Source organism: Balaenoptera ricei, chromosome 10 (assembly GCF_028023285.1).
Source record: "Balaenoptera ricei isolate mBalRic1 chromosome 10, mBalRic1.hap2, whole genome shotgun sequence".
Lineage (NCBI taxonomy): Eukaryota > Metazoa > Chordata > Mammalia > Artiodactyla > Balaenopteridae > Balaenoptera > Balaenoptera ricei.
In genome coordinates, this window is record NC_082648.1 from 8,337,947 (window position 1) to 8,360,343 (window position 22,397).

Genomic DNA, 22,397 nt, shown 5'->3' on the forward strand with positions numbered 1-22,397 from the left:
CAAAATAATTTAGTTTTTAAAGCACTTCTACTGTTAGATAATGCTCTAGGTCATACTATTCTCTTAGGGTCTTGAGTGAAAATGTGAAAATTTGCTTTTTATCATTAAACGCAACATCATTAATCCAGTCAATGGACCAAGGAGTTATTTCAACTTTTAAGATCTTTTATCTTAGATGGACATTTGGACAGACTACAGATAATGCAATCGTAACCGAGTTTTAGAAATATGATATAAAGCATACAGCTGAAAATATTCAAGCATCCTGGCAGGAAGTAACAGTGAATAACATCTTTATAGTATGACAGGAACTTTTAGCACACTGTGCAAATAATAATCTAAATATAGTTATAAAAGAAATCGCTCACTGTGAGAATGTTGACACCGCCATCATTTTAGAGAATCTCAATATGCAGTCAGAGGAACTTACCAAAGAAAGTTTTTTGACATAAATAAGGAAAGTAGTTGCAATGAAGAAAATGACATTGTCTAAAGGAAGTGACACCAGCAAAAAAAACCTTCACATTAAAGGAGCTGTTGGAAATATTTCATGTCTTTGAGCGCAGAAAGGATAAAGTGATAGAAGCTGATTCCCAGCTTAGAAAAGAGTGTGACAATTTGCCTAAGATAGAAAAAACTATTCCATCTGGATAGTAAAGTGTATTGCAAGAAGTTGTACCACTGTTCATGCTACTTTTGATAAGCAAAATAAGCCACTTTAATTCTCAATGTTTCTAATATTTTAAATTAAAGTGGACTAGGTAATATTAATTTCACTTTTTAAAAAATTTTCCTATACAATTACAATCAACTGTAAGGGAGTTTTTAATGTTTTGACAGAAAGTTTTAAAGGTCACAAAACAATCAGATTTACCCCATTTGATTCTGAGATTGTTTTTGCATAGTTTCAGCTTACACGGTCATTTCTATATCCTGCATTATTACAAGTGTTTGCATTTACATAAGATTGAGAATTTGGTACATCTACTTTGTTTTCACAGATACAATAACTACTAGAGTCATTAGATTTTCCAGTTATTCCATTTCCATTGAATACTGCATACTTCACTGTTTCGGCACGTGAAATACTTACGGAGGTACCAAACCTGGAACAAAAAGATAAATGAAAATGAGTCCTGTGCTTTATCTTGAAAAACAATTACCTCATAAATCCAATATATTGCTTCCAAACTTATCATTTTTTTCTTGTTAGATTATTTTAGTTAAAAGAGAAGAAAGTGACAATAGCTCTGGTGATTCCTTACACTATTTTAAGAATTCTCCAGCCCCCTCACCTGTCTAGGACCCCAAATTACCTCTGGTCTATCTGTTACCAATTTTACCCAAGAGGTCATTGAGTAATCTTGGCTTGCCCAGGACACTACTGATTTATGCCCGGTGTCTTGGTGTAATTATCAATAGTGCCTCATTTCACTCTCAAAAGTGTTCTGGTTTGGACAATAAATCATATGGTCACCCAGATTATAACTCACTTAAAATACTATCATAATCCTCCATTAGTAAAGTATATAAGCTTATATTATTTCTTTAAACAATGTAAAGTAGTAGAAACAAAGCAGAATTTCTTGGCTCCAAGGAGACACTTTATTTTTTATTGCACTGGGTAATGTCCTTGACCCTGATTTGACTTTGTCCTTTTACCTTGTCACCTTTCCTTAGTGTCCTAGGAAAGCATGGAGCAGTAGTATGAAATAAGGGAAGGGAAGTACAGCAAAGCTTCTGAATTTCTACCCCAGGTGCTCTCAATTCCAAGGAACTCCTATATAGAATAGATTTTTTTTGCTAAAAAATAATTGCCTAAGTTACAGACAAATGCTCCCGGAATTTCTTGCCTTCTCTTTATACACCTTTGACCATATATGGAGGATGGCTGTCAGAGAAACATCTTCAAAATTAGCATGCCACATATTCCTTTATTATTGACAAAAAGGAAGAGACAGGTTAACTCACATGTCAAAATGGAAAAATTTGAAACATTCTCTGCTGTGTGATTTGTGTTGTCGAGAGTAAAATTCAGATCCGTCCAGGAGATAGGTGATGGAAGACATCTAATGAGCAGCTATAAAAAAAGGAAACATCGGTTACTTTGTACAACTGGAAGCTAATTCAAGTGCAACAGAACCAAGTTCATGTCATCAAAATTCCATTCAACAATCATTTCACTTCTTCTTGGTTCCTTGTCCCTTTTCCCTCAGTGAGATTTAAAGACCTTCTTTATTCTTCTCAAGTGTCCTACTTAACACCATCACTACACTCTTAACATTTTGCAGATGATAGGCAAAAACAAGTCATCAGATGAGCAAATACCACCCTGTAGACATCTGCAGAGGTTCTAATTTTCTTTTCTGCATTCACTGTGCAATAGGTTCCCGTTCATTAAACACTCGCCTTTCCAATGAGGCCCCCCACTCTTTTCCAATTTACTTGTCTCTATCCTGCTTTTTAAGTTTTTTCCTCCCCACGCTGAACTAAATCATAATGTCTTTAAAACTCTTACTGGCCTTATGAATTTTCTCTCGAGATATAAAAGATATTTTGTCTTCCATTAACTTCCAAGATTCTTAAGAGAAAATCTGGAGTTTAAGCTCTGTTTTAATGCTTCTTCCTCATTCAGATTTCAAGCCGTCTCTAACTATCCTCTTTGAGGACTGACACATACTACAGTATGGATGAGCCTTGAGGACATTATGCTAAGTAAAATAAGTTAGTCACAGAAAAACAAATACTCTATGATTTCATTTATATGAGGTACCTAGACTAGTCAAATTCATAGAAACAGAAAGTGGAATAGTGCTTGGCAGGGGGTGGAAAGAGGGGGAAGTGGGAAGTTGTTGTTTAGTGAGTATGGCGTTTCAGTTTTGCAGAATGAATAGAGTTCTAGAGATTGGTTGTACGGCAGTGTGAATGCATTGAACACTACTGAACTGTACACTTAAAAATGGTTAAGGTGGGAAATTTTATGTTATGTATATTTTACCACAGTTTTAAAAAATTCATTGGCTGGAATCTGAGAGGACTCTAGCCAGTGAAACCCTAATAGTGAGAGTCTGTGGAACCCCAAAACTTTGGAACTTCCTTCTTTGAGGAAGAACCAGCTCAAAAGAATTATCTCTGACAGGAAATAAGTAAGTAGCTGTCAGATAAGGTAACTTCTGAAAAACTCACAGAACCATTCAGTAAGAAAGCCATTAATGGCACATGTCTGTTCTTCTTTTCCTCCAGTTTGAAGCTGTACTTTTCATTTTACATAAATGTAACATCATAAATTGCAGTTAGATAATCATTTGCATAATTCTTGATTTATTATTTCGATTCACCTTAGATTATAAGCTTTCGTAAGATTTATTACATTTATTACTGTTATAGCCCCAGCATTTAGTCCACGTTGCAGATCTTAGTAAACCCTTAAGAAGCACTTGTTTGAAATGTTATCAATATTTAACCCATATTACCGACTGCATTTAAAAGACTCTTGTCAGAGTCATCTTTAAATTGTCAACTAATCCTTTATTTTTAGACATACCTTGGGCTTTGGAGATAGGCAGACTAGGATTTGAGCTTGCCTTCTGCTTCTTATTACTCATGTGACCTTAAGAAATTTACTTATCCTCTGTGAATTTCAGTTTCTGGATCTTAAATTTAGGGATAATGTATAGAGACTGTTTGACAGAAGGCATGATGCCATGGGAACTAATGAAGAAAAGAGTTTCGAGAATAGTGCAATTAACAGTGAAAACACCTCAAAATGGTTAAATAATGCATATAAGTAGTGACACAAATTATTTACTATATGTCTATAACGAGCCACAAACTGGAAATCTGAGTTGGATTAATCAAGTTCAAAAGGGAAAGAAGAATAATTCAGGTAGTAAAACCATAAAGGCCAAAAATCACAGAGGCATGAACCACGTTCAGATTAATGCTGATGACAAAATCTTTTGGATTGGAGCATGCTGTGTGTTACAAGAAATTAAACAAATGGATTGTGCTGGATAGTAAGGGTTTTGGCATTCTACAGTTGGGAGTTTGGTATTTTTCTACACTCACATATTAAGAAAAACAACAGCAAAATAAGAATGAGCATTGCAGTAACTTTATCTGATTTTTTTTAAATTTTAACTTTTAAAGAGGGTTGTAATATATGAAGATAAGACAGATAACTTACATGATTGTACCAAGTGGTTTATAGCCCAGAGTATGATTTTTCATCACTGGACAACCGCTCTAAGGGGGAGGAGAATCGTATGATGTAATTTGCATCAGTGATCACTTAAAATATACCTCGCAATTGGAAATAAACCCTTACTCTCTCCTTCATGGTTCTACAAAAAACAGAAATCACAGGGAACAAGAAATACCAAAGAAATATACTTCCATAGCTTACCACGTGGACCAGCAAATAACTGTAAATCCTTGCTTTCTGGACCCATGATACAGGAATTTTCCAATGACTCCACTCAGGGAGAAGGCAAAAGTAAAGGGCATGAAGGCCATTTATTAGGAAAGGCCAAGGAGTAATGCTGTTACCCAAATGCTCCTTACCTGTACTTTAACAATACCAAGAAATTTCTATGGATGTATTGCAAATCATAGCACAGACCTTGGTTCTATTCCAGTTTTCCCCATTGCCCATATTCATCAGGGAGCAGTGATTCTTTCCATGGTCACTGTTACTCATATTCCAACTCATTAGTTCAGCAGAAAAGTAACAGCAGCTACTTCCATGCCATATCCACAACTCTGAGCATAAGTAAAATCCCGGGTCTGAAAAACAAACGAGGAACGTCTATAAAGATATGATACTGATAACACACATACGCATAATATGTATGCACAGATAAGCATATATATCAGAATTTCTAAACATTTGCATTATACATTGAAATGATTAACAGAAGTTATATTTTGAAAGAGATGATTGCTTAAAATATGAGAGAAGAGAGTGTGACCTGAAATGAAACAGGATTTGGATCTGGAACAATCTGAAGATAGAAGAAAAATCGTAGCTATAGAGGGGAAAAAACGATGAAGGGATTATTAAAAGCACTCAGAGAAAACTTCAGAATGTTTAGTTTGCTGTAACAGGACCCTAGTCCCTATCTATTCTGCTATGTTTTCTACAGAAACCTTATCACCTCACTGTTTCCAGTGACATTTCTATGAGACTCTGCTTTAAATGATTCATTATTTTCCCATAGATTTCAGGTTGAAATTCAGATTCTCCCCATTATTTATAGGAACCCTCATGGCACTCCAGTTTTATCTCTTATTAGTCCACTTAGCTTCCTGTCATCCATTTATCTTGAATATCTTGAATTTATCCTGAGAATGCCATGCTATCTCATTACTTTTATGGAAATATGCCTCCAATCCCTGCACTGAATATTGTACCCCTATTCAGTCTGGACTGTTTCCTCCAACTATATTGTTTCTTGCACTATGTGTTTATGTTTATGAGCACTCATTAAACTGAATTGTAATTTTTTGGTTTACTTGTCTGCTTCTCCTCTCACACCGTAAGTGACTCAAGACGAGAAATTGTTATAACTGTTATGCAGAAAAATTTATATTCTCAGGGTTTCCCAGGTGCTTGACATATGGTGTGCAGTGCATTTTTTTTTTAATTAAAGAAGATAAAGAGTGAAGAGAGGGAGGGATAAAATCAGTGAGCATCTATAGAATTTTCCAGAGAGGAAAGGACATAGTTCATCTCTGGAAAAAATTGAATGAGCTATCCGGCAAAGCCTTGGTTTCTACTGTAATTGTTGGTGCCGTACTTTATATCCATCTTCATTTAAACTGGAAAGTTGCCTGTTCATCACTCCACCCTGGCCTTCCACCCTTAAAATATCCACATAAATTTCTCACTTCTGGAGAGATCTAGTGGAAAAGCTGTCCTCTTTATTTATTTATTTGGTATCTTCTTTAAATAGCAGTAGTCAGTCCGCACCAGCCATCACTTCCTTTCTTGAATATGAACAGAGAAGCAAGAATCATAGAGTATATAGGAGCACCAGCACATGAAAGAGAATTCTCATGATAAAAGAAAAACAAAAGAAAAAACTACCCTCCCCCCCAAAAATGAATTTCTGAAAGAAGAGATTGACATCTTAAAATACACCTCTAATTAATATACTTAGATGTCTCCAAAAGGTAGTATATACATAAGGTAGGAATAGGATGCTACAAAAACAACTCTCAAGGATCATTAAAAAACATGATTGTCGAAAAAATCATCAGTAGAAAGATTGAAAAATAAAATTCAGGAAATCTCCCAGAATCTAATGCTAAAAGAGGCAGAAAATACAAAGAAAAGATGACAATCTGCAAATCTGAACATCCAAAGGAGAGAAGTCATGGAAAGAACAGAGGAAATGAAGTAGAGAACAAAATAAACTTATAAGGAATAGCACATATCTTCCCTAAATTTGAAAGCCCTAAACTTTCAGATTGAGAAGGCCCACAGAGTACACGGCAAATAAATAATTTAAAAACACTCATACCCAAGAATATCCTAAAATTTCAGATCCCCAGCAGCCAAAGTCAGGTCATTTTTATAGAATGAAAATTACACCGGGAACAGACCTCTTACTAACATTGTTTGCCAGAGACAATGAAGTAACTCTCTCAATATTCTCTAAGAAATGAATTTTTAACCATCAAATTTATAGTTAGCCAAATTAAAGACTTTTTCAGACATGCAATAATACAGAACATTTATCGCCCATATACCCAGCTAAACTCCATTATAGCTAAACTCCATTAAAATGTGTGTAAATGTCAGTGTTAAAGAAGGAAAAAAGAAGAAAGAGGGAATCAAGAAAACAGTCTAACCCAACAGAGAGAGAGAGTAAGGAGGTTAGTTTGATAAAAATAATAATTAAACATATAAAGAAACTAAGTCAAGAAAGACAAAAAGTGTTTACTTAATAGAAGAATTTGTAAATGGTTACCATATTTCCATGTTTTTTTAAAAATTTCAGAAATATTTCAAGATTTTGAACGCAGTGAAAAGACAAGGGAAAATTGGAGAAAACAATGTTACTGATGAGACTCTGAAACGGAGAGATCTTTCACTTTCATTTTCCTTCTGCTTTAACTCTACAAAGTACTTTGAGGTAAAGTTATTCAACACTTGTAATGTGTTTTCTGACATATTAAAATGATGTGCTCACCTGAGACATTTGTAGGCATATTCGTGGGTAATGTCGTAGTTCTCTCCACCCGTTCCGTTACAGTTTCTTGCGCGTCATAATGTGTCCTGCTGCCGAAGATGATGAGTTTGTAGTAATCTATAAGTCATATCAGGAGATTAATGACTTAAACATACTCAGAATCTACCAGTAAATTATACTACTATCACAGTAGTCATTTAAAAATTTAATAGAGAGCATGTATTTAAATGATAGCTACGTAAGTGTAGAATACTATATACTTTTAAGATTAACATTTATTTGAGATAACAATGTTTGATGTTACTCAACAGAGTACTAGTTCTTGTTTAAGGAACTGCCCAAATAAGTTTAAAAATACAAAACAAAAAATATCTATGAGAAGCAGAGATTTCAAAATAAAAGTGCAATTCAGTAGTTAGTTTTTAAAAATGCAAACCACTCTTTTGAGATTAGGAGGCACCAGAATACATTGGTGAGCCTATGCGTTGTAATTTTGAGTTTCTTGGACAGATATAACCATAATTTATGGATACAGAATTAGTAAACAGCAGCCTCAGAATTAAAAAAAATAATTTCCGAAGATAGGAATCATGTATCTAAGAACTTCAGAAGATTCAGAAAACATAGCATCTCCATTTTGTGGATTATTACACAGAACCTATCTTTTCTACAAGACTGATATTAGTTTATCTGCCAGCCCTTCCACCTCATAGAATCTTTCATTTTTAAGTTTTATGAGGATTAAATGAGAAACAATCACAAAGAATGGACACTCAAGAAATGTTAACGATTATTGTCCTAATCATCCTCTATTTCCTCGGAATGGCTTTGTACCCACTGTTGTCGGAGGGAAGGGAAAGGGAATAGCATTTCCCAATAGCACCCAGGCTTGAGAAGCGATGCTCCCCAAATACTGAGTTGTTTAAAAAAAAAAAAACCTTTTATTTATCAAATACATAATTAACGGATATTTAAAGAAACAAAGTATTGTAATGATTGGGAAGACAGTCAAGAAAGAGAAAAAAACATGCTCAATATAGCAAAGGAAAGACAATGGGGTATTAAACCATAAAGTGTAAAATAAAATGATAGATGTATGATCAAATATTCCCCACTAGTCACTTACAAACTGCACAGAACTGGAAAAGTACTTGGGGCTCTCTGACTCTGGAAACTGAGGAAAAATGTAACTATAAAGTATGGTTGGGGTAAAGATTAAAGGAGATAATGCATGTGAAGAGCTTGGGAAAACAGTACTCAAAAAGGTAAGTAAATTGTTATAAGAGTGTTTATTTACATTACTCAATGAAATGTTGATATAAAATGATATCCATGATACAAAAGATATTAATGTATATCTTTATATTTTAATAGTTATTACCTCCCATTGGCAGATACTAATTGCTTTTAGTTTCTTGTCCTTTCCTATATTTTGAAGTTTTGGCAAGATCTTTATTGCAAATATATTTTAAAGTACTTGAGATTGCCTTTTTTCGTAAATGTGGAACAAACTGCTGAAAGAGTAGGTTGAGATGTGCCTTTACTTGTAAATATACTTCAGCTTTAATAGTCAAAAGCCTACTAGTTTCTGCTTGTTTATTCATTTGTTTGTTCATTCACTCATTCGTGTATTCAGCTAATACATTCATTCAACCAAAAAATACAGAGAATGAATAATCCACAGTCTGTGCCCTTAAGAAGCTTGCAGTATATTGGAGGAAAGAGACTCTACCCACCAATTATTATACTAATGTCAGGAACAATTATGGAAGTTCTAGAAAAAATTAGTTTATCATTTGGGAGAAATTATTTTTCAAATGACAGCACCATGAAGCCAGATCATATCTATCTGAAATTGTGATTCTTAGAATAAAATAACTGGCCTACTAATGAAAAAATTAAAGAAAATCAAGTAACGATATAGTGGTATCTTGAAAGATGTTTGCAATTAGAATGGGTTGGGCAGGGAGAAAATGTCATGAAAATAAAGAGTTTGTTTCTAATAAATGAAATCATCATGAAAACTCTGAGTATAAATTAGTTATACTTCTGTCGTTGTACTGATTTTATAACTTTTAGAAACATAGGCTTTACATTGCTATCTTCATCATTGGTTGCACTGAAGGGATCTGATATTAAAATAGCCTAAAAAGAATGACTAATGTTATATGGTCATACAGAAATGAAACCTGTTTTCCTGGAAATTTCATATGGGTATGTCTCAGGACTAGGATTCATTTGTGATATGCCTGATAAAAGCAAGGGACAGCCTCAGAGAAAAGTGGAAACTTACTCGTTAAGCCCAGGGTTCCCAGTCCAGCCAGCACCACCAGGTTCAGCAACAGTGAAATGAAAGCAATAGGGCACCACACCTTCGACGGAGTGCTACGTCCTATGAGGAAAATGACAAGAAGCCACACATTTTAGGCTGCTTCCTCTTTCCTTAACCCCTTCCATCCCCTACTCCTCTGTTCATAGTAGTGTTGGATCTCTGTTTTATTGTTTAATTAAAAATACTGCTTGTAAAGTCAAGGAGTTCTCATTTATATTCAGCCAACGTGAATACACCTCTACATTCACACTAAAAACACAGAATTTTATGTAAATGTGATCATATGACATATTCTGGATATTTTTATGAATACTATCTTGTTTATATTTTAGCAGTCTTTCTTCCCCTCTACCTTCTTAATCTTGTTCTCGTTGGTCTACCTTCCCATCTCCAGGTAATCAGTGTTAACCACCTGTTGGATGTTCTTCATTACTTTTTCCAGGCTCGTTTTGAAATATACTATTTAATGTAATTGACAGTCGGTTCCCTGATGATTTGATCTTTTCAAGTGATCTATTTAATATGTTAGTAGAAAATCCAGTCTCCAATATGAATTTTTATAGTACTTTCATTCCCTCACTGCTTCTCTCCCTTACCCTAGGGTTTAGTAAAATCAGTTCTAGACTATTATAGACTTTCTCTTGCAGTATATCTATTTCATTGAAAAATTGTTTAGCACGTTTATATTTATAGTTTTCGTATGATGCCATTATCAGCTATTATTTTTTTGCATGCCTCTAAATGTTCCCTTAAGTTCTTATTAATTAATCATGTGACTGGAAATTTTCTTGAGTATTTCTCAGATGGAGTGTATGACGATTTTTTAATTTTGCTAAAATGGATTAATTCTATCTTCTCTGATTTCAGGATGAATGAATGACAGTTATTTTCTCTCCATGTTTACTCAATACTAGATATATCTAATTACTTTATTTCCTTGTTTATATCTATTCTTTTTATTCTTTATGGAATCTTATTATTTACATATTAGATTACTTGGCTTTATTATCCAATCATGATTTTCATATCTCTTTAATTTTGAATAATTTCTTCTATATGATCTTTCAGGACATGCAACTGGGCCTTAATTATCATTTTCTCTTTCAACTCATCCACTGGAGTTATTACAGTGAAAGTGATGTTTCAAATTTTAAAATTTTAGTGCCATAATTTAATGTCATAAATTATCTTATTATGTTGGTTGTTTAATTTGATTATCTTTCCCTTCCAGGGATTCTGTTTTACTAGGAGCTGCTTGTTAGGCTTTTTCTTCCTCCTCTGGCTTCTGGGTCCCCTAAAATTAGTTGCTTTTATTTGTTTTCCCTTAGTTTTACTGACTCTTGGATTTGAGATCAAGCTTTGGAGTACTTTGAGAAGCATCAAATCTATGTGTGATGGAATGCACAGTTGTTTCTTTCACTGTGTCAGTGGCACGCCAGATGACAAGCTGTTAATTTTATGCCCCATAAAAGAAGAAACCTGGTCCATTGTCTTCTCAGATGAAGTCTGGTGCTCTCTATGATTTAGGATTTCAGAGGGCCTTTTCTGCATGCCTGTTTAGTTTGCATACTAATCCTCTGAGGCCAGAAAGACAAGTAGGTCCTCCCAGGACCACACAAGAAAGTTGGTACCACCTTTTTTCTATGGAGTCTAATAATCTCAACAGACTAAGTTCTTTCTAGGCACCAGAGAGGCCTGAATCTTCCTCTAAGCCTTTTTTTCTGTGAATCTCCAGGCTGTTAAGTAGCACAGTGGTACACAAATCTATCACCTCTTCTCTTCATTGGAACCTCATAAGAGTTTGGGGCATAAACATATCCCCAGTGCCCTGCCTAGCTACTAGCCCCTACAGTTGCTCCTTTCAGGGGAAGTATTTGCTAGTAGGAAATGGTAAAGAAAGGCAGAATGAAAGTACATTTGGGCTGATTGAAATGTTGATTAAAAATCAGTCTGGAATGAATGGTTATAGATAGATATCATCCCTTTACCTTGGTTTTCTCTAAAAGCTCCAATAAAATATAGAAAATAGGTTAAAGAAGGTGTAGATTCACAATAATAAAGAGAAAGGAAACCACAGAAATGGCATTTTGGAAGGCAGATAACAGATACAAAAGCTACTAGTAACTTTTTGTACACCCTTAGAAACAGAAGCAAAGTCAGCAGTGAGAAAACAGAAGAAGCAAGCTGATTCTCACTTAAGAACCCCAAAGGCTCCATGTATCAGTGATACGTGGTACTTTATCTTTCCAAGTGGAGATATGTATGGGTGAGCCTGAAAACTGAAAAAATACCTGAAAGTCGACATAAGATGTTGGTACTCCCCTCATACCATATTTTTCTCTCCACTTCGTACAACTGAGTTACCCTCTCTTACCCATTATAATAGCAGAATACCCTGGGCAGAGTACTGGAGGATTCATTCATCTCCAGAGCAGTTTAACTGGCCCAAGAGGGGGAAAGAAACATACAAATATTGAAAATTGGACTTCTCAGTGAACTGCTCCAGTCCATGAAGGCTACCATTTAACAAGCCCATCTCATCTACACAAGGTCTCACTAAATCAGTTTAGTACCACACACTTAAATGAGTGCAGGCAACCAAGGGTCATCAGATATTTTAAGAAAGCAACCAATAATAAAAGACTGAAGAAACAGAAAACACAGACAGCAAGAATTTAGAGGAAGCAGAAATACAATGAGACCACTTCAGAAACTCTGTAAATAAACTAGAATTCTCTTAGATGGCTGATGGAGGTATAAATGTGGAAAACAGTTTTGTCCGTTTCTTATATAGTTAAACACACACCATCCAACCCAGGCTTCTACTCCTAGGTATTTACCTAATAAAATTTCTAAAAATATGTCTACACAAAGACTTCTACATCATAGCAGCCTCACTTATACTAGCTCCAAACTGGAAGCAACTGAAACGTTCATCTACAGATAAATGGATCAACATAGTATAGTATAGCCACACACTGGAATACTACTCAGTATTTCCATGGAAAGGAATTCACTGCTGATGCACAGAATACGGATGAATCTCAAAAACATTATGTTTAATGAAAGAAGCCAGTCATTGAAGAATATGTATTATTTGAACCTATTTATATAAAACTCTAGACTTAACAGAGTAGTCTAGAATGACAGAAGGTAAATCTTTCTGATTAGCTGGGGCTAAAACTAAGACTGGTGGTGATGGTGGTGAGGGTAACTTGAAAGACACACAAGGTGTCTTCTTGGGGTGGCGGAAATATTGTATCTTAATTTTGGTGGTTTGTATGCTTAAAGTGGGCATATTATTTTGTATTTAAATTACGCTTCAATAATGTTGACTTGAAAGTACAATTTTTCAAACCATCAGAGAAGTAAGATAAGATTTTGCATCCACACATAAGAATAGAATGCCATAAAAAAAGCCTTTAGAAAACCATAGCAGGAGTTCATTAAGAATAAAATAATACCAGGAACACATTTTTAATAGAAAAAGATAATTTAAGAAAGTCACCCATGAAATATAATAAAAGATAAAATGATGAAAAATGGGAGGGTTAGTGAGGTTAATATTATAAAAACTGGAAATATCAGAAAACTATATGAAACCTCTCGAGGTAGATAGAGAAAATAATCAAAAAGAGATGATTTTCCATAACTAAAGGGCATGAGTTTATTACCTTTGGTTTATCCTCCTTTTCTCAAAATTTTTGTTTTATTTTTTGTTGAAGTATAGTTGATTTACAATGTTGTGTCAGTTTCTGATGTACAGCAAAGTGATTCAGTTTTATATATGTATTTTTTTCAGATTCTTTTCCATTATAGGTTATTATAAGGTATTGAATATAGTTCCCTGTGCTACACAGTAGGTCCTTGTTGGTTATCTATTTTATATATACTAGTGTGTGTATGTTAATCTCAGGTTCCTAATTTATTCCTCCCCCTGATCCCTTTTGGTAACCGTAAGTTTGTTTTCTATGTCTGTGAGTCTGTTTCTGTTTTGTAAATAAGTTCATTTGTATCATTTTTCAGATTCCACATATAAGTGATATCATATGGTATATGTCTTTGACTTACTTCATTTAGTATGATAATCTCTACATCCATCCATTTCACTGCAAATGGCAATATTTCATTCTTTTTTATAGCTGAGTAATATTCTATTGTATATATGTACCACATCTTCTTTATCCATTCATCTGTCGATTTAGGTAGCTTACATGTCTTGGCTATTGTGAATAGTGCTGCAATGAACATTGGGGTTCATGTATCTTTTCGAATTACGGTTTTCTCCAGATATATGCCCAGGAGTGAGATTGCTGGATCATATGGTAGCTCTATTTTTAGTTTTTAAAGGAACCTCCATACTGTTTTCTATAGTGACTGCACCAATTTACATGCCCACCAACAGTTAGTAGGGTTCCCTTTTCTCCACACCTTCTCCAGAAATTATCTATCTTTTATTTTTAAAAGCAATCTTTATTTTTTCTGCCCCAGCATCTCCCACTATGTCCTTAATTTTCTTCTTGCCGCAGTGGCTCTATTTATTGAAGTAGGTCTCACCTCTCACAGCTCTGCTCTTGGCCGCCTTGGCTGTGCCCTCAATGCTCCCTGTTGCAGTTTCAGCTGCAACACCCAGCTCCAACTCAGGCACTTCATGGTTGTCTTTTCAGGAAAAAAACAGTGGCAGTGTTTTTAAAAAATCAATCTTTTCTCTCATCTTCCTTTTACTTTCTAACTATCCAGATATTCCCAGTGTTCCTGGCTTGATTCTGATTCTGATGATAGATTTTTTAAATAGACACTTTGTGACCTTTTATAAAAATGGAATTCAAACAGTTTACTCAGATGTATAGAAAAGGAAACACATATTAGGAAATACATATCAGAACATAAATTGCATCTCCAATTTTATAAATAACTTGAGTCAGTGGCCTATGATGTCAATTGGATGGTGAGGATGTGGTACTTCTCCCAAATACATGCAGTGCCTTCATCAAACATTATAGAGACAGAGAAGATGACTCTTTTGGGGGAAACTAGTCCCTAAAACATCATCCACTAACCTGATGCCAAAAATTCTATAATCAATCAGAGATTTGTTCATATTGAGTGCTTTTACTTCATTATTTAAATGTAAAATACTTTGAGGTAAATTTATGACTTTAAAAAATCCACATCTATATAGAAGATATAATTTTATATTAAGATAAAAAGGACTTAAAAACAAATACAAAAGCAGAAAAAATAATGTAAATAACAAATAACAAAAAATAATCCGAGGGAATGCACAAGAAACCATGTATCCCATAGCAATAAAGAAATTTCAGTGAATATGACTTTCATGTTTCTAAAAAGTATCTTCCTACTGCTTCATTGTTATTAACTGTCTAGGAATTGAATCACAGACTACAATTCTATTATTCTGAGATAAGGAACCTTCAGTCTTATTCCTTCTCAGAATGAAATAAATGTTTACGACATCATCACTGACTGGGGTCCCATGGTCCTATGAAACCCTTAGCATATGCCTATTTCATATCTTCTAGCAGTTAAATAAAAACACTGGATAGTTATTTTCATGCTATTACTGTTTTTCCTTCCCCTAATATCCTGTGTGTAAGATCATCCTAAAATGTCTAAAAAATATAAGAAATGCTACTTTGGTGGCAACGGAGATCTGGATTTCCAGAGGCTTAGACCACAGTCTTTTTTCACACACTATGATGATCTTACAAACTAAATAAGATAGACAAAACTAAGCTCTGGTGTAGTGACTGCTGTATGGACTAGCACTCCAAAATTTAAATCTCAGGGGGGACTAACAGCCTTGAGTTGAAAACACGAGAACCCACCAGCATAGCTGAATAACTGCTTCTCTGGTCTTTCTGATCCTCATTGAGAGTCTTACCCATTCTTTTGAGACTGTGGCTCTCCCGGGGTTCCTTCGTCTTAGGACCTGAAAACTTGAGAGTTGCATAGGTCACTTCTTCAGGCATCACTGAAAAAACAGAGCACAATTCAGTCACCCTGTGTACTGTGCATATCACCCTGAACTCACAGAAGCTGCTGTTGGGTGACCTATGCACGCAGGGACTGAGTTGACTGATCTACCTTTGTAAAGACCAAGCAAAAGAAGTAGTGCCAGAAAACAGAACTGTTCCACTGAGAATTTCATAACTGCACTATTCTCACCTCTGTACATCCCTCTTACCTCTCGTTTCCTAACTTCCTCCAGTAAAACACCAGGTTGAAGAAATGACTAAGAGAAAAATGTGGGTTTTAAACGTAAATAATCTTTTTTTTTCAGCTAGTGGGAAAACCATCTGGATCTCCAGACTCGAGACTATCCTAGGGAAATACAAAGAAAGTGTATTTATTTCTGCATATATAATCAGCTCTTAATCAGCATGTGCCTGTGAGAACTGTGTTGTAATTGCATGCAGTACGTAACCCATGGCTGACTCCCAGGAAATCACAGGTGAGTTAATTCTCACCAAAACATTTTTCCTTCCATTTTTCCTTTATTTTTGTGGATTGAAGAATCCTGAGAACTTAAAAGCAGAATATTAATGGAGCAATACAAAATCAAGAAAAAGAGAGCTGCAGTGAGCTACACTAAATAAAGATTGTCCTTCCCTCTCCTCCCTTTTATTGACTTTCAAGAAAGATTGGGGCATTGTGCAATAAGCAGACAGAACCTCCCACCGAATTTTAAAAAAGAAAGAAAAAACTATAAGGAGTAAATTTAGGAAAGTGTTATGAAACTTGATACAAGGAAAAAGCCATTACCTTAAACTACAGACTTCGAAACATTTTAAAAACAGAATGCTTCAGACCCAGTAAGAAATATTCATAACTCATTGCAATCAGGTAGGAATACAGTGAACTTTTCTTTATGATAGAGGGGAGAAACTGTACTCCAACCAGGGGTTGGAGTGGAGGCAGGGATGGGGCAGGAAATATGTGGGTAACTTGTGCTTTAGTGCTTTCTTTAATATTAAGTAAATTAGGGAAGTCTCTAGGTGTCACCTCACTTATTTATTAAAAACTAAATGGATGGACCTAAAGCTTTTTTTTTCTTTAACATCTTTATTGGAGTACAATTGCTTTACAATGTTGTGTTAGTTTCTGCTGTATAACAAAGTGAATCAGCCATATGTATACATATATCCCCATATCCCCTCCCTCTTGAGCCTCCCTCCCACCCTCTCTATCCTACCCCTCTGTCACAAAGCATAGAGTTGATCTCCCTGTGCTATGCAGCTGCTTCCCACTAGCTGTCTATTTTACATTTGGTAGTGTATATATGTCAGTGCTACTCTGTCACTTCTTCCCAGCTTACCCTTCCCCCTCCCTGTGTCCTCAGATCCATTCTCTACATCTGTGTCTTTATTCCTGTCCTGCCCCTAAGTTCATCAGAACCATTTTTTTTTTTTTAAATTCCATATATATGGGTTAGCATACGGTATTTGTTTTTCTCTTTCTGACTTACTTCACTCAGTATGACAGACTCTAGGTCCACCCACCTCACTACAAATAACTCAATTTCGTTTCTTTTTATGACTAATATTCCACTGTATATATATGCCACATCTTCTTTATCCATTCATCTGTTGGTGGACACTTAAGTTGCTTCCATGTCCTGCCTACTGTAAATAGTGCTGCAGTGAACATTGTGGTACATGACTGTTTTTGAATTATGGTTTTCTCAGGGTATATGCCCAGTAGTGGGATTGCTGGGTCGTATGGTAGTTCTATTTTTAGTTTTTTAAGGAACCTCCATACTGTTCTCCATAGAGGCTGTATCAATTTACATTCGTACCAACAGTGCAAGAGGGTTCCCTTTTCTCCACACCCTTTCCAGCATTTATTGTTTGTAGATTTTTTGGTGATGGCCATTCTGACTGGTGTGAGGTGATAGCACATTGTGGTTTTGATTTGCATTTCTCTAATGATTAGTGATGTTGAGCATCCTTTCATGTGTTTGTTGGCAATCTGTATGTCTTCTTGGGAAAAAAGTCTATTTAGGTCTTCCACCCATTTCTGGATTGGGTTGTTTGTTCTTTAGATATTGAGCTGCTTGTATATTTTGGAGATTAATCCTTTGTCAGTTGCTTCATTTGCAAATATTTTCTCCCATTCTGAGGGTTGTCTTTTGTCTAGTTTATGGTTTCCTTTGCTGTGCAAAAGCTTTTAAGTTTCATTATGTCCCATTTGTTTATTTTTGTTTTTATTTCCATTTCTCTAGGAGGTGGGTCAAAAAGGATCTTGCTGTGATGTATGTCATAGAGTGTTCTGCCTATGTTGTCCCCTAAGAGTTTTATAGTGTCTGGCCTTACATTTAGGTCTTTAATTCATTCTGAGTTTATTTTAGTGTATGGTGTTAGGAAGTGTTCTAATTTCATTCTCTTACATGTAGCTGTTCAGTTTTCCCAGCACACTTATTGAAGAGACCGACTTTTCTCCATTGTATATTTTTGCCTCCTTTGTCAAAGATAAGGTGACCATATGTGCGTGGGTTTATCTCTGGGCTTTCTACCCTGTTCCATTGATCTATATTTCTGTTTTTGTGCCAGTACCATACTGTCTTGATTACTGTAGCTTTGTAGTATAGTCTGAACTCAGGGAGCCTGATTCCTCCAGCTCCGTTTTTCTTTCTCAAGATTGCTTTGGCTATTCGGAGTCTTTTGTGTTTCCATACAAATCGTGAAATTTTTTGTTCTAGTTCTGAGAAGAAATGCCATTGGTAGCTTGATAGGGATTGCATTGAATCTGTAGATTGCTTTGGGTAGTATAGTCATTTTCATAATGTTGATTCTTCCAATCCAAGAACATGGTATATCTCTCAATTTGTTTGTATCATCTTTAATTTCTTTCATCAGTGTCTTATAGTTTTCTGCATACAGGTCTTTTGTCTCCTTAGGAAGGTTTATTCCCAAGTATTTTATTCTTTTTGTTGCAGTGGTAAATGGGATTGTTTCCTTAATTTCTCTTTCAGATTTTTCATCATTAGTGTATAGGAATGCAAGATATTTCTGTGCATTAATTTTGTATCCTGCTACTTTACCAAATTCATTGATTAGCTCTAGTAGTTTTCTGGTAGCATCTTTAGGATTCTTTATGTATAGTATCATGTCATCTGCAAACAGTGACAGTTTTACTTCTTCTTTTTTGATTTGGATTCTTTTTCTGTCTTTTTCTTCTTTGATTGCTGTGGCTAAAACTTCCAAAACTATGTTGAATAATAGTGGTGAGAGTGGACATCCTTGTCTTGTTCCTGATCTTAGAGGAAATGGTTTCAGTTTTTCACCATTGAGAACAATGTCGGCTGTGAGTTTGTCATATATGGCCTTTATTATGTTGAGGTAAGTTCCCTCTATGCCTACTTTCTGGAGAGTTTTTACTATAAATGGGTGTTGAATTTTGTCAAGAACTTTTTCTGCATCTATTGAGATGATCATATGGTTTCTATCCTTCCGTTTGTTAATATGGTGTATTACATTGATTGATTAGCATATATTAAAGAATCCCCTTCAGCCTGTCTTCACACAGCCATCCCCAGTCCTTTCCCTGGGATCTGACCTCCAAAGCCTAAGCCTCAGCTCCCAGCCCCCACCCGCCCCGGCGGATGGGCTGACAAGCGTCTCAGGCTGATGAGTGCTGGTCGGCACCGATCCTTTGTGCGGGAATCTCTCCGCTTTGCCCTCTGCACCCGTGTTGCTGTGCTCTCCCCTGTGGCTCCGAAGCTTCCCCCCGACCACGCCACCCCCCCCACCCCCCCATCTCCACCAGTGAAGGGGCTTCCTAGTGTGTGGAAACCTTTCCTCCTTCACAGCTCCCTCCCACTGGTGCAGGTCCCATCCCTATTCTTTTGTCTCTGTTTTTTCTTTTTCTTTTGCCCTACGTGGGGCAGGTACGTGGGGAGTTTCTTGCCTTTTGGGAAGTCTGAGGTCTGCCAGCATTCAGTAGGTGTTCTGTAGGAGTTGTTCCACACGTAGATGTATTTCATATGTATTTGTGGGGAGGAAGGTGATCTCCACGTCTTACTCCTCCACCATCTTGAAGGTCTCTCAGACCTAAAGCTTTTAACCTATTTTTTCTAAATGTATATGATACTCTCATTCTACTTCTCCTTCCAAGAGTGAGTCTATCTAATGCTTCTTTGAGGTCTTAAAACATACATTTCCTTTGAGCCAGTAATCTCACTGTTTGGACTTGATGCAGAGATAGATAAAGATCTATGCACTTTCATGTTCATCATATTGTTAATTTATAAAGGGTGAGAAATGATAAAAGAGTTAAATATTAGACAAAAAGAAAAATTGAAATTCTTGACCATTCAGATAATGAGATCAGAAGCCAGGTTGATGTTTTGTACCTCTCTTCTTAACAGAAAATGTGTTTATGGTGTACAGTGTCTAGGGTAAAATAAAAACATTATAAAGGTAGAAGTTAAGGAATATTTCATGTGTTGTTGAGAAAGAGAATATAAATATATATATACATGTATGTATGAAAACCACGTTCTGATATGTAAACCTCGATAAAAAGGGAGAGACCAAAAACTCTTACCCTGAAGCCCAGAATTTTCACTGTCTTGAATTTGCTCTGGAGGAACAGGTGTTTCCACCATCCTCCTAAATGTGCATCCTCAAGGATACTACCTGAGCAAAACTCATTCAATATTCTAATCTACTTTCTGAAAACTTGAGTAGTAGTTTACTTCCTATATCTTCAAAGGATCAGCTTTCTTCTCCCAGATACAGATGTGCATCCCGTCTTAGTCTAATCATAATAAACTTTGTCTCCATAAATATAAATGCAATGTATTTTATTTCATAAGTGGATTCTGCCTATTTAACTTTGAAAAGTAAATATTTTTCCTTGGGGGTTCAGAAACATTTGCTTATTCATCCATTTATTCATTCCTTTATTCAACAGATTGAGTACCTACTGTATGCTATGCAATATTCTAGAGTAAATGATAGAAACGTTTTTTTTCCTTAAGGTAGTTTACATTCTATACTTCATATATTTACTTGTAAATATATATTTTATATTAATATTTTATATATTTAATCATGGATAAGCAATATAATGTAAAGTAGTGACAAGTACTATGGATAGAAATAAAGCAAGGTAGAAGAAAGAGTGAGAGAGAAAGGAGAGGAGGCTTATACTAAATGGGAGACTCATGGAAGGCCTCTCTGTGGAGCCGTCATTTGAAACAACCAGAGAATAACGACAAAAATATTATTCTATGAAAACATGCTAATTAAATACTGTAATACCTACTATCTTTTTTAGTTACTGAAATCTAAGAGTCACAAGTTATTCACTCTTCAATTTCAAAGGTTTCAGTTCCTTTTAAATTTCCCCTTTCTTTTCAATTTCATCATAATATGTTCCTCCTTTTCAACTTTTGGCCCAAAACTGATCCCTTGACAGATTTGACCAAGGCAGGAAATGTGTCAAATATTTGTTCTCATTTGATCTGAATACGAATTACTTCATGTTCCCAGCCTCTGATCCACTGATGCAGTCCCGGTAACTTGGTGCACATTGACTCTTGGGTGTGTTTCACAACCAAAGATTCTTTATCTTGAAAGCCTGAATCACAACCCCTTCATCCCTGGATATATCCAAACCGACCGATTCACAAACATGGTACCAGCTGGAAAAATAACAAGCCAGCTAAAGAAGGCAGCAACCAAAAAAGCTGACAGATATGGGATCTGGCTAACAGTGGACAATCCTCACAAGTGCAGTAACAAATGTTCCAGGCTGATTATTGCAACAGCTCTTGCAAAATACTGGTACAGAATGAAGTAGGAGAACCGGGGGGACTCTGGGAGAACAGGACACATCACAGAATATGCAATATGACAATCCAAATATCTGGAGGATATGATATAAGAAAAAGTAAGGAAAGAAGAAAGGGAACTAGGCAATTAAGAGGCAAAAGCAAAAAACTAGAATAACTATGTTCAAATGTGAGGCAAACACAAATTTGGCATGACTGAACAATTAGACAGATTCCATTTGAAATTTATGCTAAGAATATTGTCCTTTGAGTTGCTAAGTGGAGATGCAGAGAAAGATTTGCAATCACTGCATTGAAATTAATCATTATGCAATTGTAATGTGATAAATAAATAAATGCATTTTAAAAATTCACTTTTAAAATCAGCCAAAGGTAAAATCATGAAATAATTATGGCTATGGAGTATATGCATACTATTCATAATATTGAAATATTAGCAATATAAAAGCAGAGGATCAAATGACAGAGACTAAGAGATAGTAAGATGAGAAGAGAGAGGGGGAGGACAGGAGAATAGGAGAAAGTGGAGAATTTAGATATATGCCCCATGGTGGTTAAATAAGAAATAAAGGTTTATGTGAAGGGGTGAGGGAAAGGAAGTGAGAGAGAGTGGTCTTAAATGAATCATTTATCAAAACAGAGCCAGTAGATAATTTCTAAAGTTTATAAATCTATATAGAATAGTATAAATATTATTTAAAGCTACAAAGGTAATCACTGTAAGAAATAAAAACAAATTATTAAAAACAGTTGCCATTGAGGAGCGAGACAGTCATTTGAGGGGAGATGTTTTTATTGGCTAATAAGCTGTTCTGGTCTATTTTGTTTTAAACAAGTACACATATTACTTTGAAAAAATGAAAATAATAGCAATTGTGTATATTCATATCTATTAAACAAGGTTCTCTCCATTTCATAATTTGCCTTCATTCTGACCTTGCCTCAACAGGTTTCTTTACTGTTGATTCTGCCCTCAATTTAAAACCCACTGATTAGCATATTAAACTTTCTGCGGTGAAGTATGGGTACAGATTATGAATTTTATATA

At 35.4% G+C, this 22,397-nt stretch overlaps 1 protein-coding gene across 1 annotated transcript; it reads right to left on the bottom strand.

Annotated features, from left to right (window-relative positions):
* Nucleotides 1-536: 536 nt before the first annotated feature.
* On the bottom strand, nt 537-20,158 carry LOC132372834 (C-type lectin domain family 12 member A-like). Its single transcript, XM_059934945.1, has 8 exons — nt 20,098-20,158; nt 15,434-15,523; nt 14,086-14,187; nt 9,490-9,600; nt 7,197-7,313; nt 4,622-4,785; nt 1,972-2,080; nt 537-1,106 (listed from the first exon to the last, which is right to left on the bottom strand). Exons 1-8 carry the CDS (start codon nt 20,156-20,158, stop codon nt 1,090-1,092), a joined length of 771 nt encoding a protein of 256 aa, XP_059790928.1. The 3' UTR covers nt 537-1,089.
* Nucleotides 20,159-22,397: the final 2,239 nt, after the last annotated feature.